Consider the following 20,581-nt stretch of genomic DNA (forward strand, 5'->3'; position numbering starts at 1 on the left):
TTTGTCCCACCTGGCTCCAGCATTTATTACAACATGTGTCATTCTTGCTAAATCATTCATGTGAAAAGTGAAACATTTTCTACTCTAACTTATCTCATTTTACAAAACTTCTGGCTGTGACAAATGAAATTGGTTTAATAGCCCATTAATGGGTTGCAATCTACATTTTTTTAAAAAGATTTTTAAAAATTTATTCATGAGAGACACAGAAACAGAGACATAGAGAGAGGGAGAAGCAGGCTCCCTGTGGGGAGTCTGATATGGCACTTGATCCCAGGACCCCAGGATCATGACCTGAGCCGAAGGCAGATGCTCAACCACTGAGCCGCCCAGGTGCCCCATGCAATCTACAATCTACAATTAAAAAAAAAAATCTACTTAAAATGGAATCACATAGATCTAGGTTTCAATCTTACTTTGCCATAACTGGTTTGGGCAAATTCCTCCTAGGACTTTGGTTCCTCGTCTGAACGGCACAGGTAACACCTCTTGTAGGTACAGGCTAGCATAAAGCACAGGGCCTGGCGCTCGGCAAGCTCTCAGGAAGTTGCAGCATTGTTAGACCACAAACACCAAAATCTGCCTCGGGGGCTTCTCAGCCTTACCATCTGGGACACAGCCTGCTCCAAGGAACTGCATCCGGTATCCTTATTTAGAAGTCTATTTATAGAGTGGCAAAACACTTGTGGTAAAGTTTACTTTTTATTCAACCAATGTATCTATAACTTGCTTTCCATTAGAAAATTGTATTTTTTAAACTTCCTGACATTCTTTCAAGTTTTTATTCAGATCTGGCTCCATTATAGAATTCCTCATTCAGCAAATATTTTCTGAGCATCTAGCAGGCGCTGTACCAGGCTACTCAGGGAGACAAAATACAGGAGGCCTGGCTCCTGGCCAGCAGTACTCCAAAACGGCTCCATGGGCTCCAAGGTGGAATTATACCTTGGTCCACTTTCCTTGACCAAGTCCACTAAAGATTCTCCCTGGCTTCAGCCAACCTGGGACACACTCTTTTCTTCCTCTGCACCTTTGCTGGTATAATTCATTCTTGCTGAATATTCTCTTTGCTGCCACACAACTAACTGATGAATTGGTGTCTTAAGTCATCTTCAAGAGTGATGAAAGAGAATTCCTGCATCTTTAGCATTATGCGCATATGGATTTTTATGTATTTGATGTTTTAATCCACTACTTGATTTTCCTTTTCATCCCCTAGCCAGTGAACAACCCCTGTATCGCATTGACACTGTATATAGTCTTTAACAACTTCCCTGCACATCTGGGTGTCCAAGGGACATCTTCCCTGTCTCCGGCTCCACCTAGAGCCAGTCATTCCTTCAAGGAGCCTGGGTTCATTTTAAAGAACAAGGATATCAAGAAAACACAAAGTGGATGCTACAGGGGCTCAAGGTTCATAATATTTTTCAGTGAAAAAAGCTGGGAAATAAATACTTTCTGGAAGGAAAATTATCAACCATGAATGCATACTGCTTGTCCTGACTTAAATTCAAAACAAGAGTTTTTAAACTTCTTCGCTTCTATATCTGTGTCTGTTTTAAGCTGCAAATCTTGCTTCCTAGCAGTATAAACACGACTGTTTATCCTAAACGCAGAGTATGTGACATGCACATATACATAAGTATGTAAGCATGTGTAAGTATGTATTTCAGAACGGTCCCAATACTGGTCCTCACAACACAATGTGCTCTATGATTTCTCTGTGGCGCTTCTGTCCTCAGGATGTAGCCCACTAAGGCAATACGGTTAAAACGTTTTAGGGTCCCTTTTAATAACTCTTTCTGTGTAAGAGCTAGATTCCTTCTTTTCTTGCCCACCTTCTCATTTTCATTTGAGGGTATGCAGCTGTATTTTTAAAAATTTGTGAAATTAAGTAAAACACACAGGATTTTGAAGTAAAACAGGGACATGCAGAGAATTCTCATTTCTATCTCTCTCTATCCCTATTCTATCTATATTTAAGAGAATATTCTATCCTCTTAAATTTTAAAAATTAGTCTATCTTCTTGCAGTTTCTCTTTGAACATACATGGGAAGTGTGAGTGTGCACACAATGTGTGTAGACAGTCATTCACATTTCTCCCTATGTTACACAAAAGATAGTGGAGTGCAACTGTCCTCTGTGGCTGTTGTTTACATACAACAACAGACTGCTCCGCAGAATATACTGATTGAGGAGGACTTCAGTTATTTTTGTAGTGTGCTGTATTTCACTGTATGGATACAAGACTCCTTCCTGAGGGACATCTGGGTTGTTTCTGACTTCCTAGAATTATAAATAATGTACAGTTAATGGTCCTGAGCTCGTCACTGGGACAGACTGAAGAGTCCAAGAAGAACATGTATTAGCTTTGTTGGTCATGATCGAGTCCCTAGCCCGGGGGCTGCTGCAGGCCCACAGGTGAGAGCCGGTGTCTCAGCATGTGGTTTCACATATACTTATCTCTCTGTGGGCAGGGCAGAGCACTGTTTTGTGGATTTGAGGGCCCTCTGCATTTATTTTCATGTGGATTGTCCATTCATGTCTTACATCCATTTTTCTATAAGGCCACTGGTCTTTTTCCTCATTTTCAGAAACTGTGTATTGTGGATGTCAGCTTTCTGTTCGTGATTTAAAGTATTTCCCATTTTGTCATTTATCGTTTGACCCTGCCTATCCTTTTGTGCCATGTAAAGAGTTTTGTTTTCTTTTTAGGTACACTTAAGTTTACCAAGATTTTTCTCGTACTGCTTCCAGACTGAGCTATATAAAAGTCTTCTCAGCTCTTACTTCATGAAGGAATTCAGTCATGTTTTCTTCCAACACTTGCAGGTTCAGGTGTTTTAACATGTAGATTTCTGTCATTTTGGAACCCAGCCAAACCAGTGCACAGTCTATGGGATGGATCCAATTTTATCAAAAGATACTGGATACCCAGTTCTCCCTACCACCATTTATAAAACTGTCCTTCTTTTCCTCCAATGCCTTGAGGCATCATCTTTATCATATATGTAATTCCCAAAAGCACTTGTCTCTATTTCTGGATTTTTCTATCCTGTTCTATTAGCCGGTTTCTTCATGAGCTAAGGCCGTACCATTTTTAGTTGTGGAAGTTTTACATTTTAATATCTGGTAGAGTTATCTATCATTTTTCAGAGACTTTCCTGGCTATTATTGTTCATTTATTCATCTACATAAATGTTATAACCAATTTATCTAGCTCTATGAAAAAACCTGAGGGTATTATTAGATCAGATTAAATTTATAAGTTAACATAAGGAGAAATGCCACCTGCATGAAATTGGGTCTTCCTGCCCCAAGCACATGGTGTCAACAGGGGCCATTTTCAGGCAAGATGCTTCCCTTCTAATCCTGCCTTTATGAGAATGACCAATATTTTGAACAGCAAGATTAAGGAATTTACGGGGCACCTGGGTGGCTCAGTTGGTTGGGCATCTGCCTTCAGCTCAGGTCATGATCCCAGGGTCCTGGGATCGAGTCCCACATCAGGCTCCCTGCTCAGTGGAGAGTCTGCTTCTCCCTCTACTCCTCCCTCTTCACTCGTGCTCTCTCTCAAATAAATAAAATCTTAAAAAAAAAATAGATTAAGGAATTTGTGAGGAAATAATTTATGTCAGAGGAGTGACTTATGACACGAAGGTTTTAAAACATCTGCACTGAAGATATGAGTAACTCAAGAGGGGCGAACTTGGCAGTGCTGGGCAACATATGCAAGGGGACAGGCCAGCAACTTTCAAATCATTAATCCCAGTAGCTGCCTCTAAAGCAACTTTGCAATGAGAAACTGGGTTTAGAGGAGTTAAAATACTCCCCAAATCCTTGAAGATCAGCTCCTGCACGGTTGAATTATCCTCTCTCCGTAACTACTAACAAAATGTGGCTTTCCCAAAAGCCTGTCGTATGTCCCTCCCCTTGGCTCCTGGACCTATCTCACTCCTCTCCACATATTCCTCTGACGCTCGGCTGCAACCTGCTGCTTTGTATCATTCTTGCACTAAACCAAATATTTCTTTTACTGCTGCTCTAAGGAGCAGTGTTCCAGGACCGACTCAGGGTTGGGAGGTAATCTCCTCTGACTGCCCCTCCCACCCCCCAGCAACACCCCACCTATCAGCCTGACTTCAAACTGCTTCCCTATCAGCATGACTCTTTAAAATTCCTGAGAGTTTTTTATCATTTACAAAATAGAAAATTTATCATGTGATCATTTACATTGTATAAAACAGGATTACTGGGAATGGTTGTTGAAATTATCTGACTAATAAATGAACAGCAGAAACTAAGGATGTGAGGCTCTTCGCCATCAAAGCCCAATAACATGTAATATGGACAAGCATTGCCATAGTTGCTGGTACCCCGCAAGAAGGGGTGGACATTCTAGTTTGACTTTGAGACAGAACATGTGAGCCGCAGAAATACCTGTTTCACTAACTACACAGCCTACCACACGTATGTGTGGTGTTGCAATTTTCGTTTGTTCCATCCTAGGAGTCTCATTTTCACACAGTTTTGGATAAATTCCTCGGTTGCTTAAGAGCCTATTTAGCACCTCTTCACCAAAGCATACAAGGATTGGATACCAAAAAAGAGAAAACCCTATCTTAGCTTGAATCTAGCCACAAAGGACGATGGGGGAAAAGTCAACAAAACTGTCATCGGTGGAAGACAAAGGGTAACAAACAGTGAGTCAGACACCGAAGTCTGGACAGACAGGCATGACAAACCCAGCTTAGCCAGACGCCAAGCTGAGGCCTTCTGGGAGTCCAGACTGGAAGGTGAAGGGCACACAAAGGAGGGGAGGGTGGCCGTGAGCACTGCCCACAGGAGAAGTCCTCCGTCAACTCCCAGCACACACCCTGACCTTGTGCAGACTGGCGCAGGAGGGTCGATCGGAAACCTAGCTGTCATGAGGGTGCTGGCGGGGATGGGGTGGGTGTACCGACTCAGCCCTCCTGACACAGAAGGGAAACGGAAAGACAACTCACCGCACACAAGTTAGACCTAGAAACACAGCCAGCTTCGGAAGTTAGGTTCATGCACAACATGAGAGTGCTCTGGGTCACCTGAGGTCTGCAAGACACGGTTCCAAGTGCCCAGGATGAAAGGTAAATGGAGAGGCTGTTGGAAAGGCCCAGGGAAGCCTGGTTGGTCACATTCTGGAGCCAAGTAATTACAAAGGTATTACAATGGTCTCAGTGACACTGAGCAGCCTGAGAAAAGAAGCAAGGGGAGCCTGAAAACACTGCTGGAGGAAAGTGGTGAAAGACCTAACATAGCAGACTTCGCACACTCTGGGAGGCTCCTTACAAATAGTTTCCCCATTTACTCAGTCTGCACGGAGAGCCTACTTACAACTGGTGCTGTTCTGGGCACTGGGACAGTGAAGATGAGACACCTGGTCCCTGTCTGCCCTCCCTGCACCTCCACCCCAAGACCCAGGCCACCTGCCCACACCTCCGTCCCAGGACCCAGTGTCTCTGCCCACCCTCCCCACACCTCTATTCTGGGACTCAGGGTCCCTGCCCACCTGCCCTACACCTCCATCCCAGGACCCAGGGTCCCTGCTTGCCCTGCCCACACCCCCATCTTGGGACTCAGGGTCCTTGCCCACCTTTCTCACACCTTCATCCTAGGACCCAGGGTCTCTGCTTGCTCTGCCTGCCCTCCCTGCACTTACAATCTAGGAATAGGAGTGTGGGTATGAAGCAAATACAAAACATATCCTGTAAATGCACAGAATGACAGATGGCAGGAAATGTGCCAGAGGAAAGGGAAGTGAGTGCCAAAGGAATAGGAGACGTGGGAGTGTGTGTGGGGGTGGGGGGGAAGAGGCGGGTAATGATTTTAAGGGAGGAGGGGCATAGGAAGGCCTCTGATTAAGATGAGCAAAAACCTGAAAAAATTGAGGAAGTGAGAATCTGGCAGAGAGAACAGTACACAAGGCTCCAGGTAGGGGCACAGGGCAGGAGGACTGCCGCTGCGTCAGAGCAAAGTGGGCAAGAGGGGTAAATTCCAAATTCCTCAGCTTGATACTCAAAGGCCTTCCAGAATCTTGACCAAACTTTTATTCACCACCTTATCTCCTTAGGAGCCTTCCAAAAGAAAATCTCCTTTCTAGACAGTTACCTCTTGTTCTCCTGGGAACACATCGGCCATCCTTCCACCCTACTCCTGTGCTCCAAAACTCTCTCCAGCTTGCAGAGGCTCTCCTGCCCTCCCCAGGATACTCTGCCCGTGGTCACGCTTCCCCCGCTGAGCACTGAGCATTTGTCACTAGAGCAGGGAGAACAGGGAGGGATGGTCACAGGCAAGGTCATTTTCTATACCTCCTTCTATACTTCTATACCTCCTTTCTATACCTCCTTCTATACTAGATGCCTACAGTCACAAGCTCTACTCCAGGAAAGAGTCCCTTGGTGTTCTCCACGCAGGAGTGGCCATGGTCTACACAAGTGCTTCTGAAATTGAACCTTCCAACCACCTGGGCATCCTGTTCTAGTGCAGGCCCTGATTCAGTAGGTGTGAGGTGGAGATTCTGCATTTCAGACAAAGCCCCAGGGGATGCGTCTGTGTTTGGTCCAGGGTTCACACTCTGAGTAGTCAGGGACCCACAACCTGGATGGAAACTGACCCAAGAGAAGCCATGCAATTATTCTCACTTAGGACCTGGAACCAAGACACAGAGGGACTCTATGTGGCAGCCGGAGGCCCTGAGCAGTGAGGTAAGGATGCATGAACAGTCGGCCAGAACACAGAGCTCGGTGGCCTCTGGCTTCTAAGCGCTTCAGATTCCCTGAGCTCTACTCCACATCCTCACTGTATCCTTAATATAGACTCTTAGGCTCAGCTTTTCTTGAGCCAGCCTGAGAGCAGCTAGAAGGAAGAGCCCTGACCAGACCAAGTCAGAGGGGAGGAGAGGTTACCCAGGAAAGCCCAACAAGTTTAAGGGCACACATCTAATTACAGTTGAGCCAATTAGGGTGAGAAAACTATTTTATTAAAGTACAACACAGTACAGAGACACATGCAAAGATGTCACTGTGTATGTGTTTTTAGTCAGCAATATTAAGCAAAAAAGAGAATGGTCGAAGGGATCCTGCATCTGGTGGAAATAATCTATTTCACCTGTCATGTGTCATCATAGAAGAAATGGCCACCCCTTCTGCCTGGCAGCAGGAAAGCAATGCATGAATACCTACTCTAGGCTGGACACACACACACACACACACACACACACACACACACACACACACACCCTAGCTAAGGTAACTGCCCTCTAGAAAGAAAAACAGCCAGTCAACGGAGACTCATACCAGGGAAAGAGTTACTGGGGGTTTTAGAAATGCCATGGCTAAGGCCAGCACAGACAGAGGGAATTAACTTTCCCCCCATAACTTCTATCCTCTCACTATTTCTCTAATTGCTAGAAGTCTAATATCATTTTGCACTAATCACTTTAATTTTTGATGTTCAGGTTATGTATACCATAAAGTGAAGTAAAAACACAGGTTTAAATGGAAAATCTCTGAAAATCTGAAAAACCTGGGAGTCAAAAGGTAAAGGCTTACCTGGTCCATCCATCTGCTGAAAATCAGGACCACACCTACAACACCCCAGACAGATATGGTTTTTTAAAAAAATTATACTTCAATCCAGTTAAGTACAAACAGTTGCAACCCCATTGCTCTCAAACCAGCCTCTTCTGTTTAAGCCAACATTTGAAAAACATCTCCACGACGACCTAATTTTTTTTCAACTTTAATTAGAGACCGTTTAGACAAGCAACCAACTTCTGCCATTCCCGGAGGTATAGCTTAAAACAGATTTTTGTGTAATTACTAATAATGACTAGGCAAAAGCAGGGAAGAAGTACATGATAAAAGAATAAAGAGCAAAGGCTTGTATAAAATGTCCTATTCACTGGATTTGGAAATTAAAAAAAAAAAAAAGGAAAATAGACAGTAGCCACAAACTGCATTTTAATGCTACATGACATTTAATTTTCTTTTATTTAAAAAAAATTGTTTTTAAGATTTTATCTATTTATTCATGAGAATAACATGAGATTCATGAGAATATTCATGAGAGAGAGAGGCAGAGACACAGGCAGAGGGAGAAGCAGGCTCCCTGAGGGGAGGCCCGATGTGGGACTCGATCCCAGGACCCTGGGGTCATGTCCTGAGCCGAAGGGGCAGAGAGTTCTCCGACGCTCAACCACTGAGCCACCCCGGTGCCCCTAATTTTCTCTTTTAAAAGGAGTACCTAATATTCTACGATTTTATCAATTATTATTTTTGCTCCTACTCTTCCTATAGAGATTAGAGGGAACTGGAAAAGGTCCAAATGTCGCATTAAACCAGAGCCTGGAGAAGCTGAACGGTATTAAAGTACAACACAGTACAGAGACACATGCAAAGATGTCACTGTGTATGTGTGTGTTTAATCAGCAATATTAAGCAAAAAAGATAGAATGGTCCAAAGGATCCTGCATCTGGTGGAAATAATCTATTTCACCTGTCATGTGTCATTGCAGAGAGAAGAAATGGCCACCCCTTCTGCCTGGCAGAAGAGTAATTGTAATTGAGAAAGTACGGAGCACTCCCCCTGGAGCACTCCTGCTGGGCAAGGCTCCGTGCAGGCGCTCAGGAGAGTCACGAGTAGGAAAGCATGGGTTTTACAGCACCATATTCTAGACGGTATCTTAACCTCGGCTCAAGCTCCCGAGCTGGTCCTTGTAGAAGGCACCGTGAGAAGCTTACTTCTCCCCGTAGCTGGCCCACAGACAGCCATATCTCCTGCGGCCCTGCCTTTCCTAGCTTCTTCCTCTCGAGTCTCCCCTTCATTTCCCATCTTATCTCCACACCCTTCACCGCAGAGGCCTGTGGCCAACTTCCAACTGCTTCCCCTATCTGGGATCCTCTCCAATCCTTCCATACTGACACTCTTACCAGTTGGGACAGGCTAGCTTATGCTGCAGTGACAAACAGCTCCGGAAATCCAAGCAGCCTAAAATAACAAAGTTTATTTCATGTTCACGTCACTCAGCTGTGTGGTCTTGAGTACATTACTTAACTTCCCCGGTCCTCAGTGTCTTCATCTGTGAAATGGGAAAAATAATATCAAGAGAAGTAAAGAAGTTTAGAGCTAAGTACTTAGAGCTTAGTACCTAGCACTCTAGCACTTACTAAGCACTCGGTAAGTAAGTGCTAACTGCTGTTACTCTGAGGAAGCTTCTGCTGATACCCTAAGTGATGATGATAAGCCTTAGTGCTTACTCCCCCTTCAATAGGTTACCTCTCCATTTAACCGTCTGTGTCCCAGCTGGACCATAAGTTTCTCGAGATTAAAGACTGCATCCGACTCACTTTTTGGATCCCAGAGCTTAGCAGTCTTGGCACAAGGTAGACACTCTGCAAATGCTTGCTGAGCAAAGGGGACTAATGTGGAATAATAATCCTTGATGCCTGGACAAACCCCACCCAAGATGGGTATATACGCAGAGGATGATCAACAAAGACACACTCTCAGAGGCACCTGGCCTGCAAGAAATCAGCGTGGAAGCACTTGCTGAGGGTCAGGAGTATCATTTGGGGGTGGGAAAGATTGCTTCAGGGGCCCTGAACCAGGCCACGGCATGTGCCAGGACCCCCAGGACGTGGGCCACTGCTCCCAGGGAAGTCTCAGCAAAGGAATGTGGATGGATTAGCACGAGTCTGTCTCCACCATAGGAAAAGAATGCAATCCAAGATTCCGCCCTGTTCCTCATTCCTTATGTAGGCCATTATTCCTCGGCACAATGCTGCACTGGCAGATAAAAGCCAGCCTCGACATGGTAGGATGTTCTTAGGTGATGAAAATGCTCTGTATCTCTTGATTGGGGTGATGGTTACACAGGTGTATGCATTTGTCGACACTTATCAAACGATTCACTAAATATCTGTGCATTTTGTTGTCTGTAAATTAGAGAGAAGCCAGTCACCACGGACTGCTCTACCCACCATTCTGGTTTCCTTAGCCCCCGTGAAGGAAAGAAGAGGGAGGGAGGGAAAAATTTATGAGCAGTTAGGCAAACCTGGCCCCTGCCGACGACATTATTAAATACTACTTATCCTGAAAGTTTGTGCCGCCATCAACACCCTTGGGCAGCCTTCCTTCCTTCCTTCAAGCTTCAGAGCCACGTGAATGATGGGGGATTCTCTACCCTGCCCCACTCTGGGCCCCACCACACAGCACTGCCTTCTAACCTCTATCGTAAAAATACAACTCTCCAGATAGCACGGTAATCCTTTTCCCTTCTAGCATTTTCCTTGAGGTGCTGAGTTACTTACGGGCTCAGACCACCTCTCTCACATCCTTCTCCCCAGCACTCAGCATCATGCTTGGCACACAGTATGCCCTTCACAAATATGTGTTTCTCTGGTGCTATGTTTTTAAAGTTCCCTTCAAAGATATGAGATATACTGACTTTAGATAAGAATGTTACTTCTAAGAAAGAATAATGTCTAAATTACATTAAATCTTGGTAACTCTGTAAAGGTTTAATCCCCTCGTTTTTGGATATGTATGAAGCCTACTGTCATGATTTATAAGTCCATAAAAGCCATATATTTACTGGGCAGAATAGACAGTAAGCCTGGAATGCATAACACAGCACTAGAATTCTTGCTATAAAGATTACTGATGCCTGAGGCTTTTAAAAAAACGAGATGTCACATGAAGCTGTTCATCAGGAGCTTGCCTAAGTATAAAACATTACATACTGCTCTATCAATTCCACTTTAAATTACAGCTCCTGGCATTCTGCTGTGAGTGTGTAGGCATGCGTGCATGCGCAAGCACACAGGCCAGCGTGTGTTTAAATTAACACCTGGCAACCTAAAACAACATCTTCAGATAATTGTCAGCACATGAAACGGTGCGCCAATGAAGAATTCCCCAAGCCGTGGACTGGCACACCTCAGAAGCCATCCTGAAATCAGGTGTGAGAGTCCACAGACAAGCTCAGGCTTTCAAAGCCAGTCGTTTGAGTCTAAAGTTTTGAACCAGAAATAACGACGTCTGAGACTAAAGTAGGTCTATCTCGAGCTGCAAATATGCAGTTTCATTTTCTGAGTCTTTTACATGGATCCAAAGTGGCCAGAAAGTCTGCTGTGCCACACGGAGGGAGACAGTGATGCTCCCACACATGGGCTTCAGGGGACTCTCCAAGCACACCAGCAGCGAGGTCACCCACTGCCTTCGCCGGGGAGGGCAGTGAGCAGGGTGGACAGTTCAGAGCCAATGGTCAGGCAGGAGCCCTGGAAGTGCAGGGTGACGGGCTGACATAGACTATGGGGGCTTCCTGACGCCTCTGTTCCAAGACAAAGGGCAACGTCACTCACTGCCGTACAAACTCCCAAGTGTCATCTCTAATCTGAATGTGTACATCTCCCCACAAAAGCTGAACTTTGTGTTTTCTCTTTCACAGATTTAAGTAAGTTCAATGAACAGTGTACACAGCAGTCTGAGAGATGCCAATTTAATAAATGTAGCCTCAAAGAGTAAGGCTGCTTGGGGAAAAAGTACATCCGGGCTTAATTTTCTAATAATGCCAAGCTGAACTGTTTATAAAAGGACAGTAACACTTAAGAGAGAAAAATATGTTAACTTGAGCATTTTCCTCATACTTTTAATTAACACCTAAAGTTCCAAAACAATTGGACTTTCGAGGTTAGTATACTCCAAACTCCTTGAATCCTATGCACAACGTGGGGAAAAAATCATCTGGACCCTCTCTGTATTTACTGACACGGCACTAAGGCTTCTTCTGAAACTGCTAGAAATAACTTCTCAAGATGAGAAACAACTCTGTCTTACAGAGAACACAGAAAGGACCAATTTCTTTCTCCCTTCAAAGTGCTGAATGAAACATCCACTCCTCCTTTGGACCACACTTGACAGGGACCCCGGGGGGCTGATGACACTTGGGGCGGGGGGGGGGGGGGGGGGGGCGCCTGTCAGAACCCAGAGCCTTCTTGGCCCTTCCGAGGCTCCTGCTGGGGCCTGGTGCCCAGACCAAGGGCAGTTCCTCAGCCAGGTGAGTGGAGGGTGCATGTTTTACAGAGCAGCTAGTACTACCCCTCTCTGCACTGAAGCACCGAGATATTTTTTTGTTTTGTTGTGTTGTGTTTGGGGTTGGGGGAGGGAGGAAGATGTAGCTGAGAAAGTTGCCAGGGCTGAAATTCCAGCAGGCAGGAGACACGCCCTCCCCTCCCGCTCCAGAGGCCTGCCAGTCGGATTTTTCCTGTCAACACCCCCGCCACCCACCTCCCTGCTCAGACTTCCCGGGCCCTCCTCCTCCACACCCCCAGCCCCCAGGCTGTCCGTTCTGGAGCTGCAGGTGCAGACCCAAAGTCACTCCTTGCCATAGAAAAGAGGGCGTGATCTGCTTCAGAAAACATCTGAAACTGTATCTCTCCTCCTAGTTGTGCTCCTCATGCTGGTCCCTGCGTCCTCTATGGTCATGCATCGATCCCACGGGATTCAACAGATTGAAAATGTGAACTCTGACAGCCCTCATGCCCCCAATGCTGACCATGGACAGAGATTGCTCTTAAAGGTCCCTGGTGGATTTTTCCAGTGGGTAAATTCAACAATGTCACGAAATCATACCCAGAAATTAGTCTCACACTAAAGCAATTATTCAAATGTCCAAGAGGAACATGAGCTAACTGCAGCTTGGGAAGGATTTGTAACATAAGATGTACAATAATACAAATAATACAAACGGTTCAACCTGAAAAGGACAATCATCTCCCCACCATACACACAAGGAAGCTTCGGATTGGCCCCTGGGCTTGTGAAGGGAGGAAGGTCTCCCTCACTTCTCAGGAGAACCACTGTCTGCCTGAGGGCCTCCTCAGAAAACGTCACACAAAACCTGGAAGGACTCTTTAAAAAGTTCGTCATGGCTATTTAACTGTTGTCTTTATTAAAGAAAATGTTATCCGGACACCTGGGTGGCTCAGCAGTTGAGCGTCTGCCTTTGGCTCCGGACGTGATCCTGGAGTCCCAGGATGGAGTCTGGCATTGAGCTCCCACAGGGAGCCTATCTCTCTCCCCTGCCTGTGTCTCTGCCTCTTTCTCTCTGTGTCTCTCATGAATAAATAAATAAAATCTTTAAAAAAAAAAAAAAAAGAAATAAAATGTTATCTGTTAACATATAATACACACATAGACACTCATATGTAAGCAAAGAGAATAAATGTTGCTTAATCGTTTAAAGAAAAATCAAATATTAGTATTAAAAGAAAGTTTTGAAATGTCAGTTTTTAAAAAGCTTAAGAATTGTCTAGATAAGCAAAGACAATCCTATTTTAAATTTAATTTACAAAAACCTTACTCTTACACCTGAAAGATTGAGACTGGGTGTTCTATAGGCATTAATAGAAATCCAATCTGTGACAGACAGAGAAAACCGGAAGAATATCATTGGCTAACCATGTTCCCAGTAGACAACTATCGGAGATGTGACCAACACGGACTCTCGGCCAAACGTGGAGAGGAAAGCAGGCAGCTAGGAGGCGGTGTGGCCTGGTCTGGAGCCTGGGTCTGGAACAGGTGGATTGGGTCTGGAACAGGTGCACCGCTGACTGTGCATGACCTTGCGCAGTGTATGAAATCTGATGGGCCTACCTCTCCATATAAATTTATAAGACAGTGATAATAATATGACCTACTCTAGGAAATGTCATGAGCATAAATGCACTGATAGACCATAAGGGGCTGAGAGGATGTCTGCCACACAGTGTGACTACCCTATGCTGCTTCCAGTATCATGACTATTGCTATTATTCATTTTAGAAGTAATTAACTTTTCCAGGGGCTTGAATAAGACTTAAAATTTTATCTTTCCAATCGAAATAAGTGGCCAAGGTAACTAATGCCTTTTCTCCAAAAGAAGGTGTCCAAGTTACTACTCTTCGTGTTGTGAGGAGTGTGAGCAAAGAACAGGCCACACTGATAGACCACAAAAGTTAAGCGTGGTTGGCCTCTCCCAACCATCTTAGTGAGTTTGCACTCAGGAAAAGATGTTAACACATCACACAAATATGCACAAGACTGATAAGGCTTTCAAGTGTTTCCCCTCCGGCACCTGGGTGGCTCAATTGGTTAAGGGTCGGACTCTTAATCTCAGCTCAGGTCTTGATCTCAGGATCGTGAGTTCAAGCCCCATGATAGGCATGGAGCCTGCTTAAAAAAAGAAAAAAAAAAGGTATTTCCCCTTCAAGGTGCATTTACATTTTTCGTAGATCTAAACTAAAAGAAACAAAAGGTTTAGCATGATGGACTCACACAAGAAAGACCTGTCTTTGCCCAGGGGAAGGGCAGCTCTACAAGACATTTCCAGCACAATGCAGGCCCGAGACTTCCTGAAGCTGACCTAGGAGGCTGTTTTCTCTCTCTCTGAGGGCGAACCTGCCTAGCACAGGACCATGTAGGATTCTCCTCCCTAGGGCCCTGTACTCAGCATTCTTGAGCTCGAGGCTGCTGCTTGGCAAGAGAGAACCAGCCAGTCCTTGTGCAGAAGGAGGGCAGTGACCATCTGCAAGCAGCTCATGGAGGGTATAGGAACTAGCGGAAAAAGAGCCTAGCCTTCTCCCTTGCTTGGCTCCCATTTGTGGGTGCTGCTTGCTAAAGAGCCTGTCTCAGAGAGGCTGAGGCCCGCTCCGAGCGCTCTGGGAAGAGCATCTACAGGGAGATAGACTGCTGTGCTCTGAGCTGGGCCTTCCCTCCACACTGAGAGGCAGAATGAATGACACAGTGGAATGCAGGCTGTGGAGCTGGACGGGATAAAATCAAACAGATCTTTAGAACGCCCCCTCGAGGACACAAAGGAAGCACGCATAAAAGGCAGTTAATGTTATCACCATCAATAATTATTCAATCCTCACAACGAGAGTATGAGGCAGGTTAATATTTTATGACAAAGAAACTGAGACTCTGAGAAATAAGTGGCCTGTACAAGGCTGCCTTGATAGTTAAGTAAAAAAAAAATACAAATTTAAACTTTCTTTTCCCCAAAATCAAAATGTTCCCACACTTGGGTGTAAGAGTGTGCAGATGCTAGAAGCAGGCAGTCAGGGGAAGGCTCACACAGTAGTGGGGACCCAGAAGCTCTGCTTGGCTGACAGCACTCACATTTGTGCCTAACCCTCCATGGCCCAGGGGTCCTGGGTGTCATGTCACCCTGTCACTGGGCAGACTCTATATCATCCAAGATGCCGGAAACAAAAAGCCAGAGAGGCAGAAAGAGGTGAAGGCGTTCAGGAGCCAACTGGACAAAGTCCCTAGAGGCTGGGTTTTCAGGACCACAGTGGGGGTGCAGGCAAGAGGCCTTCAGCCTAAAAAGGGCAGTGACAAGGAGGGAAAAACCCCAGGGTAGAATGAGGCCCCACTGGAGGCTGCCACTTCATGAAAACTCTGTTCACTAGTTTAATGAGGCTTGTGATTTGCCCAGAGATCTGGGGGAGGGGGACAGCAGGCCATTAAAACATGTGGGTGCTGGGTCCGCACTCACACTGCCAGTGTGCTACTAGAACCCCTATTCAAGACATAACATTAATACAGAAACTGGTAAACGGGTGAGATCTATAGGCCCTCTAGAATTCGAAGAGATGGAAGCAAAGATAAACTGCTCTTTAAAAAAAGTCCACAACCCAAGGACCAGGAAAACCCCTGGGGGCAAAATACAGAAAGGGAGGGACATAGGGAGGAAGAGAGGGATAGATGGAGGGAGAAAGAGGAAAGAAGCATTGCGGTGGGATGGTGACCAATGAGAAAATCATACCCTAAGGGCCAGAAATAATAAAACAATCCACAACAGCATAGAAGTATGGCAAAAGACTAAACATACGTAGAGAGCACAATGAAGGAATATGTTTCTGTGAAAGAGTGCCAAGATCAATCTTCAGAGACGAAAGATACTTTAATGAATTTACTAGGACACACAACTGCTCCAGTGGGGTTCAGAGCCCATCGGCCAAGGACATAAAGCCCTACGGCCCGCTGCCTGGCCACCTCTGCACCCCTACGTCCCACCCTCAGGTCTCAGGGAAAGCCAGCCCGCAGCAGGGGGGCCTGCACACAAGGCCACCCTTTTCCTCCACCTGCTGCCCTGCTCATTCTTCTCTGAAGGCCTAAATCCTGGAGGCTCTTCTGGAAGCTCCAAGGTGAGCCACTTATACCAAGCATTTACAACACTTCTACCGCCACTCTGAATACTTTACACACACCACTCTATTGGAAGGATCCATTTTTACACCTGTCTTCCCCTTTATACTGTGCATTCCTGAGGAGTAAGCACGAGGCCAAATCCATTTCTGCATTCCCCGTGTCTAGAGTCCTGGCTGATACACAGCATATGGCAGATACATATTTGTTGAGCTGAACTAAAAGCTCTTGCCACTATGCCAAATAGCATGTTCGTTCATACTTGGACTCAAAATTATTCCTGACTTTACTCTTAAGTGCAACACAGCAGCAGATTTAAATTCAAACTAAAATCCACAGCTTGAGACTAAATATCATTCTTGGTCCATTAGAATGTGATAGGTATGAAATTAAATTCTATTAGAACAAGATAAGCAAATAGGCTTTTAAGAGACTGAGGGAGGCCTTCAAGTCCTGATGAAAACAAGTCCATTATAGGGACATGGCTTTGATCCTCTTAATTTTGTTGCTGCCAGAGGAAAAAAAAAAAAAAAAAGAACTAAATATGCTTAAGATCAAAACTGTTTCAGATGTGTGACAGACAGCTCCACTTCATTCTTTTAAAGAATGAGAGAACTCTCCACTATTTGAAATAAGAGCACTTTCCTCATTTAACCAAAGCAAGGAAGCCTGGGGAGATATAAAGAAATTTCATAATGTCAAGACCACTCAGAGATTCCTCAGGTTGGGATATATAACAGAAAGCACAGACACACATTCAGCAGAAGCTCACAGAGCTGAACCTGAATACCTGACAACATAGGGTAAATTAAAACTCCCGTTCCTTTGATTGGGGGGCAGGGGGGGGGAATGTTCAGCACATTGGAAGAATAACCTTTATGTTTTCTTCTCTCCCTCCCTCTCTCTCACACATTCTCTCTCACACATTCACACACCATCTACCACCTCCATCCCAGCTATTAATTATTTGTTAGCAAAATTATCTAGATACTATGCCAACATTTTACTTCTTGAAATATTTCCATTAAAAATATAATTGAAACTCTAACTGTTAAAGCCCCCGGACCTTGGCAGAGGAGGGCCTGAAATATTGTCCGGCCATGCACGCACATAGGAGAAAGAATAACTTCAGTCACTAATGAACTACATGTATTCTCACCTTATCAGAACTCTAGATGCAGACCCCTTACCCCCCACTTTTTTAAAAAAAGATTTTATTTATGCATGAGACACACAGAGAGAGAGGCAGAGACACAGGCAGAAGGAGAAGCAGGCTCCCTGCGGGGAACCTGATGTGGGACTCAATCCCAGGACCCCGGGATCACGCCCTGAATCCAAGGCAGATGCTCAACCACTGAGCCACCCAGGTCCCACCACCCTTAATCCTTTTTTAATAGCACTTTCTTGCTATTAAAGTAGTTCACATTCACTGTAAAGACTGCAAAAAATTTACAGGAAGAAGAAACTCATCCTTAATCTTACCAACCAGAGACAGCTGCTACTACTGTTGTAGTGTATCTGTTTGGGGTCATTTTGTTATGTGTGTATGTATTTGTGCTCCTTAAATACACACACATTGTAGACAAAGGTGAAAGTAGTAGCTCATTACATAGAGTACTGTGTGCCCTGTTCTGAATTCCCACTGACTATATTGTCCTGAGCACAGACTATATGGAAAGAGTAAATGCTCTCGGAAAACATGATTTTTATTGAATGTGTGTCTTATTACCATAACTTAAACATTTCCATTGAAGGAAAAGTAGGTTATTCCTAATATAACATAATAATGCTAAAATAAGCCGACCGTGACTAAAAGCTTATGTGTCTCCAGTGGATTATCTACTTTACCCCTCACAATCACCTTTTGCCATGAATACTACGATGCCTCCATTTTTGGTTGACTAAACCAAGGACAAATAATTAGCTCAAAGTCAGCCTCCCACTATCTAGCAGAACCTAGCTACAAGCTGGTTCAAGGAACCTTGAACCACTTATGTATAGTCAAGTCTCTGATATTCTTCATTATTCCTTCTCCATAAAAGATCCTTGGTTATTCTGAAAAATCAATTAATTAGTATTCCCGATTCCCATGATTTAAGCTGTAACACAACTTCATCAACACAGCTTTATTTTGGTGTGAGCTTAGCTCCTTTCACAGTTAACCAATTACTCTGGCTCTCTTGTAAAACAAGAGCTCTCTTCTCCTCTCTAGTTGGTGGGCTACCCTTGTCACATGCCAACTTCTCATTTCTCAGGGGTCTGCTTCCAAAGTACATACCCTCTTCACTAATGTATACACTCTGTATACTGTTGATTATTTTAGCTGTAAAGTATATTTTAAAATTGCTAAGACAATTATCTTCATGTTTTTTGTTTAGATTCTGGGTTTTTTCCCTTCGGTGAGGAATTAGCAATAAACAGATAAATGAGTTTAAAAACAATAGCTTTCTAATATCCCACATTTTCATCAAGGAACAAAATACCTCTCTCAGTTTATGTGGTTGGTTTTCCTTCACCTAAAGTCTCAGATACTTCTTGTTATGGATACTGTGAAATCATTGTTTTTACTGTTAAACACAAATCCGTTTAAAATCCCTGTTGTCTAGAAACTGATCATAGGGCACAATAAAGAAAACTGAGTGGCAGTTAAGAAAACTCGATTCCAGGCTTTTACAAACTGCTGAGTCACCATGCACAAATACTTGCCCAATATCTTCCTTTCGGTATTCAGGATATGGGTAAATTGGGCTTCTCAGAATATGCATGTCCCAGAAATGTAGCTCTGTACATTAGCCTCCAGGAAGTCATGTACTCCTGGAGCACTTGAGACGACAAAAAATACAAGCACCAAGGTTCGGCAGGAACCAAGGAATGAGACCACTGTCCAGAAGTACTCTACCATCAGCACCCCCGTGCACTGCTCTACAAGAGGTGCCGACTCTCAGGATTCATACAAAGTCCGTCAAAGATCTCAAATGACAAGCCTCAAGAGGGGTCCTCTTCCAGTGAGTGTGGAAACAGTGGAGTCCCAGTCTTAAGAGTTTGGTCAGGATTCAGGCTGCTATCACTCCAAGCAAGTAACTTAACTCCTCTAAGCTTTGATTAACCAGTAAAATGGGGCACTCACCCATGCATCATGAATTCCTGATATTGCACACATAGCAGGAGTTGTGGCAGAGGTTACAGAAGACTGGATGCGTGCTGCCTTCAAAGAGCTTACAGCCTAGTGAGGAAGAGGGTGGTAGTGGCATTGTGCGAGGAAGCACGGGCCTGGGGCCTAGTTCGTGTGCAAGAGTAAAAGAACAGACAACAGCGGATTGTTATATTTTATTTATATATTTAGTATAGTTCTTCCTTTTAATAATTCACCCCTTTTCTGCAAAAGAACAAGCTGATAACTCTATGACAAGACACAAAAAGGGGTTTTGGGTCTTTAAAAAGAAAAAATTTACAGCTGCACCAAGCTAAGCTATGATATGTGTCCTCTAGATAGGAATGTTAATTTCACCTACTGTAACAGGAACTGTAAGTTCAGGAAACTAATGGTGACAGCTTGATTTATGAATTTTGACATATTTCTTGAACTGGGATTACATTACAAAGAAGAGGAATTTTAAGCAAGCCAGATCTTGCCTATACATTCAATCTTCAAATCAATAAACTGGGATTCTGTGCAACTTGTTTCTGACAGAGGGAAAACACACGGGCTGACCGAGACAGGCCATAGACCTGTCGTTTGGAAGTTCCTTAACAAGCTCCCAGAAGTGAGCTAGAACAGATTCGGGGATCAGCTCTTTAGAAGACAGTAACAAAAGAGAAATTCAACACAGAACACATGAGTGGTCAAACTGACAAGGAAAAGAAGGATTTCTTGTCCTGAAGAAAGTTCTCATATTTGCTTCACTTGACTTCCTCCAAAAAGTCCCGTCTATTAAGAAAAGTGATGAACACAGAATACAGAATGTGAGGATTACCTGAAACTTTGTAAACACCGTGAAATGCTATCTACAAACTTTTATTTAAATACATATAATGGGGAGGGGCACCTGGGTGACTCAGTGGTTGAGCATCTGCCTTCGGCTCAGGGTGTGATCCTGGGGTCCTGGGATCAAGTCCCACATCAGGCTCCCTGCATGAAGCCTGCTTCTTCCTCTAACGGTGTCTCTGCCTCTCTCTGTAGTGTCTCTCATGAATAAATAAAATCTTTTAAAATAAATACATACATACAAACACATAAAGGGGGACACTGGCATGAACCAGGGCTGCTCAGAACAGAGGGGGAGAGACCACACATACGCTGTCAGATGCTTCACACACATGACCACACTTCCTCCTTCCAGCCCCACG

General features: G+C 44.5%; 1 protein-coding gene across 3 annotated transcripts in view; it reads right to left on the reverse strand.

Moving 5' to 3' along the window:
* Positions 1-20,581, reverse strand: part of ATXN10 (ataxin 10) — a 163,542-nt gene that overhangs the window by 59,862 nt on the left and 83,099 nt on the right. The window contains exon 10 of one of the 3 annotated variants that reach the window (XM_038550222.1): positions 9,025-9,119. The exons of the other annotated variants lie outside the window; for them this stretch is intronic. Within the exon in view, the coding sequence (XP_038406150.1) occupies positions 9,087-9,119 (33 nt within the window). The 3' untranslated portion in view covers positions 9,025-9,086. Of the gene's footprint in view, positions 1-9,024; positions 9,120-20,581 lie in introns of those variants that run through there. 3 annotated transcript variants of the gene reach the window in all.

The sequence above is a fragment of the Canis lupus genome, chromosome 10, assembly GCF_011100685.1.
Source record: "Canis lupus familiaris isolate Mischka breed German Shepherd chromosome 10, alternate assembly UU_Cfam_GSD_1.0, whole genome shotgun sequence".
Classification (NCBI taxonomy): Eukaryota; Metazoa; Chordata; class Mammalia; order Carnivora; family Canidae; genus Canis; species Canis lupus.